Genomic DNA, 10,324 nt, shown 5'->3' on the forward strand with positions numbered 1-10,324 from the left:
ATCATTAATATATAAAGAGAAAATTAGGAGAGACAAAAAATAATCTGCTAATAGTATATGATTTATAAAAAAATAAAACATCATAGTTTCAGTTGCAAATTCTTTAAAGAACTCTTCTTTTTGGATTTTTTTTTTCTCTCATTCATTTTTAGAATTTTCAAATAATCTTTTTTTTACATAATACCTTAAAGTCCTTTAATCATCTATTTTTTTTCCGTTCCTTTCTTCTTCTTTTTTTTTTATGACCCGATCTATTGGGTAAACAATTCTTTATAATATTTTTATACTATGTTATAATATTTTCAACAATATCGAAAAAAAAAACTATAACGTAATGTGAAAATAGCTTATATTTATTGGATACTAAATAGTTATTAAGTTTGTTTAAAATCTTAGATACCTAAAATCCTTTATAAGAAACTTAAATCTATGAATTGCATTATAGACAAATAGCAGTTGAAACATAAGTTGTAAATAAATATAGCCTAACAACGCAGTTTCCTAAACAATAGTAATGATAGGAGAACAAATCAATACTTCATTAAATAAAATATCATCAATGCATTCTTCTTCTGTCAAGTTACTAATAACTTCTTCATGCCTTTCGTAGTGTTTATGTTGTACATGCTATTGCAGAGAGAGATTGTTGAAATAAACAATTTTGGTCTTTGAGTAGTCTTCTATTTCTTGTATGCTGTATAAGAGTCTCCCTCTGTACTTGAGGCATGATTTTTTCCTTTCTTCTTCCCGAATTTCTGATCTTCCACAAGCACAAGGCCTGTCTCATTCCTGCTGTTGAAGTTGAGCCACCTGGGTGTTCATTCAATCCTCCTTTGGAGGCTCATCAAGTACTATTCTGGCTTCTACTTGTACATTTAGAATAAGTGGTCTGCTTGATTCTATTATTTAGAATCTTAGTGTGTGTACTTTACTATGCTGTCGTTAATATAGGATTCATTGGCTCAAGTTGTTGCTGATGAGATGCAAAAAATCTACAAAAAAGAGTTGGGACCTCAACCAGTGCCCATTACAGTTCCTGGTGAAGTAGTAGCAGAAGATGATGTGAACAAAAGTATCTCCTTTTGTCTTAATGGTTATTTTGTGAGAATGAAGCTTTCATCAGCATAATAGATAAACAAGTCATCTGATTACACAGAAGGGGAGGATCCTAGAATTCATGGGAATGTAAATTAATACCAGATGAGGTGTTTCTCACTAAGGTGAATTAACTGATGAATCCAAATAAGAAGAAAATTACAAAGCATCATACAGTTGGAGATATATATCAATCATCTATACATATTTAAGTGATCTTGATATGAAGTCATTGTATCAACAGAGAAGCTATCTCATGCAAGCCTAGCAGGTTTTCTGTGGAAAATTCATCGGAGTTGCATGCACCCATTTGTCCTGATACACAAGGCTATATGATGTGTGTAATTTATCTTACAGTTAAAATCCTCAGGAAAACTTCATGAAGTAGTACCAAACTGCGACATGTTTAAGGTGGACCATGGTGTGAATATGTAGCGGTTATATGCATAAACCCTTTTATCTCGGTATGCAGGCCTAAATGTGAATATGTATGTCATCTCGCTTCAACAACATTCATACTAAATTTGCAAGGTCTGATGAAAATGTACCTCAGAGACTGAGACTGAACTCCCATCCGTTGAATACACAATGCTTCGAATCTCACCAGACCATTCTACACAACATAACAAAAGCAAATGAATATTTGAAATTTCCATCATTTGCAATGATATCTGAAGTTCGACAGGGTTAGCTAAAAGAAATTAGATACCAGGAGCATGTACATTCAGAATTCGATTGATGAAGTGCCTGCAAGCAGTGGATGTGAGAAATGGTGAATGAAAGCTTGCAATATGTGTCGAAGATATGAACATATTTGTAAAACAACATCCTTACCATAAGACAAGCAAAGGTTCATCTTTGATCCAAAGAAATGAGCACTGAAACTACACATAGTAGGAATCATACTAGGAAGCCTCAAAACTCCATTTTCTCAACCTATGTATAGATAGGGATTAGATGTTTATATGCAGCTTCAGCTTCTTGCATTGTTGGACCTTAAATGGGTTTGAGGATGTCGATACAGTTGCTAAGAATGTTCTGTGCGGATCTGTAGTCACGATTTAAAAACGTGCTGTGCGGAACTGTAGTAACGTTGATGATCTTAGGTTCCGATGCAGTTTCACTGAGCAAGAGGTTGGCAAGTAGGTTAAATTAAAGTTTTCAATCCAAAGTTCTTGCTCTTTCAATTTCTAGGCCTTGTGCTGACATTGAATTGTAAAAAGGCCATACCTGATGCACAAGGCTCTTGCCAATGTGGGGTCTAGGGAGGGTCACTATATGCGACCTTACATCTCTAAACATAGATTAAGTTATCTTCGTGACTTCAACTCTGGTCTCCCAGGTCACAAAGGAGCGTACAAAGGTAGATGGAAATGTCCTACTTGCAAATTCAAATAATGCTCAACTCAACAAATATGCACATAAAGAATGACTACTGACTCCTGGAATAAAATGGGATCAGGTAGTAAATATATGATTAAGGATGCCCATACATCTTGTACTATTCAGGCAACCGAAAAAGTCTAAAGTACATGCTAACCTCAGTTTTTGTCATATTGGAACTTCATTTGAGAATTTGCAGGAGAAAACAAAACATACCAAACAATGTCAGAACTGATATGTGTCTCAATAAACATCTTACTTCTGATCGTGATCAATGAACTTGCATGCTGCATAGAGCAAATACAACAGCCAACCAAATAATAATGATGATAACATGAACACACATGCAACAATCAAAGTTAAATATAGACCGATCAACATGAGGAAGATAATAAAACATTACAAAGATCTCAATCACAACAGAGCGACAGATACCCAAATGTCTAACAAGTCAAAACAAGGAACCTCCCAAAGTACAAGACATTCAAAATTTCTATCAAAAAACAACATAGATGCTTAAAACTACATGTCATCCCTTTAAGCTTTCAAGAAACCTACATGTCATCCTTTTTTACTTTAGGGTAGAACACAAAAGGAAACACACATCTTTGCTTAAGGACTAACAAGACCGAGATTCCACTCAAAATTTTAAGCTACCACAATTTTCCCTTTCATTCCACAGGTAGAATGAAACCCTATTTTAACAAATTCAAGATCCAGTGAATTGTTCTTCAGAAAATACATCATACATCACCAAGTAAACTGAAAATTCTGTAAAACGACACCAATTTAAGCTAAAATGATGAAAGCTATATATACAGCAGGCCCAGCAAGACACGAAGCTTGTTAGCTTCCCAACCTAAGTTAGGCACCAAAGATTTCGTCTTTGATACCAAACATAGCACCACGACTCTGCATCACCACTCCAACCATGACATCAAGGTCAAAAGAGAAGTTACGTTCGAACCGCAACAGTTAGGGCAAGCTGGATGAAAGCAGGAGAGGAAGGAAGACGAGAAGATAGGAAGGTGGAAAGAGGCGAGGCGAACCAAGGGATGTGTCTGGTGGCCACGCCGTTTTCTACGCGGGTCCTGATGAGCAAATCCGGGACCTTCTTGTTAAGCTCCCTGAGGATCTCCGAAAGGGGGCGGCAGATGCCCGACGTGGGGACCTCCTCTTCATCCACCGTCGCCGGCTTCAGCGCGGCAGGTCTCTCGTTCGCCGAGTTGGGCGAGGCGGAAGAAGGTCTGGCGTCGGCCGCAACGGCGTAGGAGCGAGAGACCGCGGACGCGCGGCGGTCGCAGAGGCGGGTTCGGACAAAGCTCGCCATGGGACGGGACGACGCCGCCGTCTCGGAGGAGGGCGGAAGGGTTTTAGTCGGGTTCAAGACCCTGCCGTGGGCTTCGGGTGACGGGTCCGTCCATCTTGATTTGGTCCATCCGATCGTGCGTCGGATGCATCTGCGAAACTCGTCGACAACTCACGAGTCAACATGCGATACGGCATGCTCGCATAGTGTCATGATGATGATGATAATATCTTGATCACTTTGGAGTTACGTGGTGAGCATGCAATAAACATGCTATGGGGCATGCGCGCATATTATCACGTGGCAATTCCATATATTTTTATTTATTTTTCTAAGATTAATTACATATAAGGAATGAAGAAGAAATCCTTCGTTATATACACGAATTACAATTACATAAACACTCGTCGTAACTTTTCCTAAAAGTAATATGATGGAAAGAATAGAAGATAAGAACAATTATTGAAGAAACTTTATTGAAGAAATAAAAAATACTTCGATACATTAACATGTTCTCTCTCCTATTTATACATATTGAAGAAAAAATTTTCCAAAACGGAATCGACCTCAATCGAATAGAAAGATTTCCTCGGAAAAATCTTATCTATATAAATCCTACAACTGCAGCAGCTGCAATTGTCAGGAAGAATTAAGTTCTCATGAAGCATTAAAGTGAGGAGGTGAAAATAAAGTTGGATATGGACCAATATATCCTACCTGTTCTAATAATTACATCGACCCATCCAAAGGGGATATTGATGAACTGATGCGCTGTGGCTGATGAGTCAACATGGCCTGATCCACGGAACGATGTCGGGAGTCTTCGATTGACTAAGCTGAATGCCAGAATCGATCGAGCCCTCCAATCGGTGTGTTGGCACTGTAATATTGATTAACGTCTTTGTCGGGATGCTAATTGGCGCATCGGGAGGAAGGACACCTCTATCGATCGGGATGGCCTCGCTTCGGACGTTGCTACTTTCCTGCACAGAAGACCCCGTCGGGTCGTTACCGACTGTGACCCCTCGACAAGTAAGTCAATGTGGGGTTCTGCTTTCTGCCTATTTTTTTTCTCCCCCCGGCCGGATGCCGACCAGAGGCTTTTATACTACTGTACGAGGGTCGATCGTACGTGAGTTTGGCGCGACGACTGATCCTTGAGGGATGAGATGGTACCTTTGTGCGACCGTAGTCCCGGGACGTGCGAAACGGCGTCATGCGACGCCGTCCCGGGCTTACCGAGACGGGACATATCGAGTGACGTCTTTGTACTGTTGCTGGCTCAGCGCGTGGGGATGCTTCTCTTGCTGACTTGGTTGTGACGTGCCGTGGGGCCCTTGAAGGGGCGAGAGGCGTGCCTGGGTTGGAATGCCACGATTGTGTTGATTGCTTGCGGGGGAAGCTGGATTGGCTTGTCGTGAGGCAGTTCAAGGGCAGCACCCCGTGCTTTGGGAATGATTTTGCGTTGTCGGTCGGGTGGCTGGGCTCGTGCAGGATGATGTTGGTGAGCCGCTGGTCGGGAGACCGAACTGTGTGAGTTGGGAGGAGATGGCCTTTTGGTCGAGTAACTGATCTCGGATTTATGTTTGGTGCAGACGAGTCGTAAGTCGGGAACCGATCTGGAGCGACCCGAGCAAGGATTGGACCTGTGGGCCAAGTGACTGATCTTGGGCTTAGGTTTGGTGCCGACGAGTCGCATGTCGAAAACCGAACTAGAGCGACTCTTAGATCATAGATAAGAGTAAATCATTAATATTTAGTTCAAATAAACAATATAATCATGAGCATATTTAAGAAATGCATCATCCTCGTTGTAAAACTTTGAACCTATAAGGATATATGCTTGTATGAAGTAGCTCGTGAATCGCTCATATGTGACACCTGAAAATGCTCATAAGTGAAGGAAAATCATGATTTATGTATCCGACAAAAATGGTGAAATAAAACTCAAACATGTAGGCCCAGGATTAGTGTACTTTACTATGCTGTCGTTAATATAGGATTCATTGGCTCAAGCTGTTGCTGATGAGATGCAAAAAATCTACAAAAAAGAGTTGGGACCTCAACCAGTGCCCATTACAGTTCCTGGTGAAGTAGTAGCAGAAGATGATGCGAGCAAGAGTAACTCCTTTCGTCTTCTTAATGGTTATTTTTGTGAGAATGAGATGTTTTGACAATATATCTATTGATCTCATGCACTAAACTGATTATTATTATTTTTTTAATTTATTCTTTGCCCTTCTTGCTGGCATTTGAAGAGTTGAAATAATAATTAGCAGCAGTATCTTTTATTTTGCGCTCATGCCACAAAAGAAAAACACTTCATTTCTGTTTTGTTAACATCTAGAACCCGTACGTAATATTCAATTTGAATGTGCTTTCACAATAATTACTGCTGCTGATTACATATTTAAAATGTAAATGTAATACTTTAATTTTATCACCTTTTTCAGAAATATTTTCTAGAGGCAGATAGATGATGGAAATGAAAGTGAGATAGAAGAAGAAACAGACAGCGTCACCAATGAGTTTGCTTTCTCGAATCCTTTCTTTTTCTTGTAGCAAGTCATCTGTATAGAGGTTTTTCCCATAGTAGATGTAAAGTTGGGAAGTTTTAATCTATTGCAACCCAACCTATGAAGCACAGATGGACACGGGATACGACATGATGCTGGAGCTCATTAATGTTGTAGTCATGATGCTGCTATCTCTGTGTTACTAATGAACATCTAATTTGCATGTTGGCCTTAAACCAAATGGATTTTTTTGTAACGAAGAACACTGCAAGTTGCTGTTAGTCCATACAAACAACTAGTAGAATAATATGTTAGCAATTTAACTACTAAAAAAATACATTAATTTACCTACTAGAATAATCAGCAATAAAAAAACCTAGATTAGCAGTAAAAAAAAATTCAGATTAAAAACATAGACTAAAAGACAAAAAATAAAAATAGGTAAATTAATTTACCTTCGTTGGACGTCGGGCACCACTAAGGAAGATGTTTCGTCGGACGCTGGTGAAATCGTCGAGGGCTCGAGGGGTGCTGCATGCGAAGGGCTCCAGAGCACGAGAGCGCATGACGGCAAAGGGTGGCTCAAGGCTCAGGGCTCGAGAGTGTGACAACGCGTGACAACAGAGAGGGGGACTCGAGGTGGAGGGCAAAGGCTTCATCGGTGAGGAAGAATGGTTTGGTCGGGCCCTAAGGTATTTAACGCTAACGATTTGTTTGTAAATCCTTGCTAAATTCATGAGGAAGAAGGATTTCAGATGTTGCATGATGCCTTCCTAGTCCGCCCAGTGGTGAGGAATCCCAATGTTATGATACCTCAGCAGTTGACTCACGATGAGGAAGCTGAAATCCCACACGCCATGTCGTATCCAACATAATTTAAAAAAAAAAGGCACTGTTGGACGCATGTCCGACGACATGTGTCCAGCTGTGTCAGTGATGAATCCGTGTCCAGACATTGTCTGTGTCCAGCTATGTCGGTGATGAATCCGTGTCCAACACGTATGTGCCCTTCAATCCAGCGTGTCCGTGCTTCATAGATTACACATAGATTGCAACTGGAGGACACTACACTTTTTAGCATACTTGTAAATGTTGGTTTTGGACATGGAAAGAAGTCGAGTTGCATCATTTTCATGTCTCTTTAATTTGCACAATTCATGTATTTGGATGTAATTGCAATTCATGATACATTTATTGTGCCTTTTACTTTTGTCATTCATTTACCTTTATATAATGAAGGGTTATTACTTCTCGGGGGGGGGGGGGGGGGGGGGGGGGGGGGCTTATGTCTTCTTCTTTCTACTATGTAAGCAATAAATTTTTTTCTTAAATCTCATTGACACTATGCCAATTGAAGATAATACATTTCTTCTAGAAACCTCTATAATCCTATTTAATATCTCATATAATACACATATCGACCGCGGTGCCCGTCTTCTACGCCCGTATCGTCTACTCGGCGGTCGCCTTTGTGCTCCGGATTCTGCTCCACCTCACCGCCGACATGCTGTTGCGTGTAGTCATGTTCGTCTTCATCGACTGCTTCGCAGGCGGCCTCTACATCTATCTACCTATCAATCGATCATAAGGTTTGAAGATATCTCAAAATATGAACTGTTATGTTTTAATATGATACCTAATCAGACCGGTAAACATTATATGATCATAACCGCAAAACCCTTTCTTGGTCCTAAAAGAAAATACAGAAACTTTGAGGTTCTTTAGCGGTCCTATGATCCATCCTCTTTGGTCATCATGGTTCATTGAATCCAGAGCACAAAGGTGGTTCCTTCCATCTGTCCACAACCCCAACTTTACACTGAATTTAACTTAGCCTTTATTTACTGTAGTGACAAAGTTGTTAGAAAATAAAGCTACATCCTTTTTGGATCGAGCAGCTTCGACTCCTATATGGCGGAATCAGCCTCGCGGTGGCTCTTCCTTCCTGTGAGCGCAGAGCAGATGATGGCCACCACTATAACGATAATTTCTTTCATTAATATAAATTAATTACTATAAATAATATTTTTTTTTTATTATTAATTTATATATTTGTGTATTATAATTAAGAAAATGATTCGATTTGATTTTCTTAATCATGTTGATAAGTTACAAATTTTATTAATCAATTAAATTATTAATTAATCTATTTCTTAATAAGTGATTTGATTTTTAGGAAGTAAATAATTGACATTCCAATTTCATGTGATCATAAGAAATAAATATTATATTTCTCTTATGAAAATAAATTAAAAATTAAAAATTAAATTATTACCAATTCTCCTATATATATGAATAATCCACATTTTGTAATCAATTGCAAATGCATATCATCTGACTAGTAAATGATACCTAAAAAAGCCTCCAAAAATGATAAAATAGGGTACCTTAGACTCAATTTCTATCTGAAGAACATAAAATCAGCATATGTCCAGAGTGGATTTGTAGAATGGATATGCAAATACTAGACATGTAATGCAGTGCTTCAAATAGTGAACAAAAAGGACGAAACAAAACAATGCTATCCCGCTTTTAAGCCTCACCGTTTCCACCACCTTTCCAACTAATTACCGTTACCTCAAGAAACCCAAATCAATCAAAGGATTCCAGTTTACCATAAGAAGACCACAAGAACACGGAAGGAGTTGGGGAGCAGAGTCGAGGCATCTTTCGATCTACTTGTTAGAAATACTTGTCAAAAATCAGAACTGAGGAACACCACAATCTATGAAAACCACTAAACAAACAGAAAACATGAATCGGAAACAAAGACCAACAAGACAGATGCTACACGCCAAAGGGATCGGAAAGGGAAAACGAGGAGAGTGGAACAAGGGATGAGACGATCTTTCACCTTCGAGGGGATGCATCCGACGTTAAGGCAGGTGCCACCGAGCGTCCCCCGCTTCTCGATGCAGGTCGTCTTGAGCCCCAACTGCGCGGCCTTGATAGCCGCCACGTACCCACCGGGCCCGCCGCCGATCACTACCACGTCGTTCTCGTCCGCCGCCGCCGCGAATCCCCGGCAGAACACGGCAGCTCGGCGCACCGCCTCCGGCCGGAAAACATCTCCAGCCCTCCGCCTCGCCAAGCTCGCCATCGCCGCCGGCTTCTCCCCCTTTCTTCTTCTTCTCGCGCAGGCAGTTGGAGACAGCAGAAATAGGGCAAAGAGTCAGTGACCTAATTTTAATATTATAGATATTAACAATTTGATTCAAACGGATATGAACATTCCTGGTAAGTTTCCAGACAGGTTCCGAATGTTGATGCTTATCTCTACGTCATCGCTTCAGTTGCACGGTGTCTCGTCTCCGATGAGCTTGGACCGGTCCTGGAGACAGTCAACTGGCCACATCAACGTTCCTTGGTCAACAAGACAGATGCTGAGAGCGAGGTAGTAGGTCTCTGGGCAGATCCCACTTCTATCTCGATGCGTTTGTCCTCGTCCTCCTTCCTTGGGAACGAAGGAAATGGCTTTTGAGTCGGTCCCGTCACGGATAGGTTGATAGCGTTTGACTCTTGTCGTCACGTCTATTTTGACAACGAAATCGCGTGTGACTGTGACAAACGATTTCTCCTACTCGGTCGATTGCAGGCCACGCTTCGCTTCCGATCGACGCATCATACAGAATGAGAGCAAGTGGATGACATCAGATGGTTGGTCTGTATGCATCAACCATCGTCCGCCCGGGGCTCATCATCTCATGGAAGGAGCCGGAGGCACCGAGCTCAGTCACCACCATTACGATAGGAGACCAGCAGCACCGCCGGACGGCGATGTCTGCTCCAGTTTGCTCTGCAGCCTTCTCAACAAATCTGCCACCGAGCGTCCCCCGCTTCTCGATGCAGGTCCTCTCCCCCTTTCTTCGTCTTCTTCTCGGGCAGGCAGTTGGAGACAGCAGAAATAGGGCTAAGAGTCAGTGCATATATATATATATAACGGGAAGACACTTGGGACTGAGGGAGAAGCAGGACCGTTGGATAAACGGATGTAAGACATTTATAGAAAAGACATCGGCCG

General features: G+C 41.0%; 2 protein-coding genes across 8 annotated transcripts; both read right to left on the bottom strand.

Moving 5' to 3' along the window:
- Positions 1-515: 515 nt before the first annotated feature.
- On the bottom strand, positions 516-4,143 carry LOC135596289 (DNA repair RAD52-like protein 1, mitochondrial). 6 transcript variants are annotated; one of them, XM_065088404.1, is made up of 4 exons: positions 3,528-3,980; positions 1,805-1,842; positions 1,644-1,708; positions 516-1,410 (listed from the first exon to the last, which is right to left on the bottom strand). In XM_065088404.1, the coding sequence occupies exons 1-4, from the start codon at positions 3,806-3,808 to the stop codon at positions 1,360-1,362; spliced, it is 435 nt and encodes a 144-aa protein (XP_064944476.1). In that variant the 5' UTR covers positions 3,809-3,980; the 3' UTR covers positions 516-1,359. The 6 variants fall into 6 exon arrangements, 5 of the variants coding, with proteins under 5 accessions (XP_064944476.1, XP_064944478.1, XP_064944480.1 ...); XM_065088406.1 differs by having other exon boundaries at positions 516-810; positions 3,528-3,978; XM_065088408.1 differs by having other exon boundaries at positions 516-831; positions 3,528-3,977.
- A 3,467-nt stretch (positions 4,144-7,610) lies between these two features.
- Positions 7,611-10,324, bottom strand: LOC135596290 (uncharacterized). 2 transcript variants are annotated; one of them, XM_065088409.1, is made up of 2 exons: positions 9,158-10,324; positions 7,611-7,870 (listed from the first exon to the last, which is right to left on the bottom strand). In XM_065088409.1, exons 1-2 carry the CDS (start codon positions 9,401-9,403, stop codon positions 7,697-7,699), a joined length of 420 nt encoding a protein of 139 aa, XP_064944481.1. In that variant the 5' UTR covers positions 9,404-10,324; the 3' UTR covers positions 7,611-7,696. The 2 variants fall into 2 exon arrangements, with proteins under 2 accessions (XP_064944481.1, XP_064944482.1); XM_065088410.1 differs by having other exon boundaries at positions 7,611-7,874; positions 9,158-10,217.

The sequence above is a fragment of the Musa acuminata genome, chromosome BXJ1-10 (assembly GCF_036884655.1).
Source record: "Musa acuminata AAA Group cultivar baxijiao chromosome BXJ1-10, Cavendish_Baxijiao_AAA, whole genome shotgun sequence".
In the NCBI taxonomy this organism is placed as follows: Eukaryota; Viridiplantae; Streptophyta; class Magnoliopsida; order Zingiberales; family Musaceae; genus Musa; species Musa acuminata.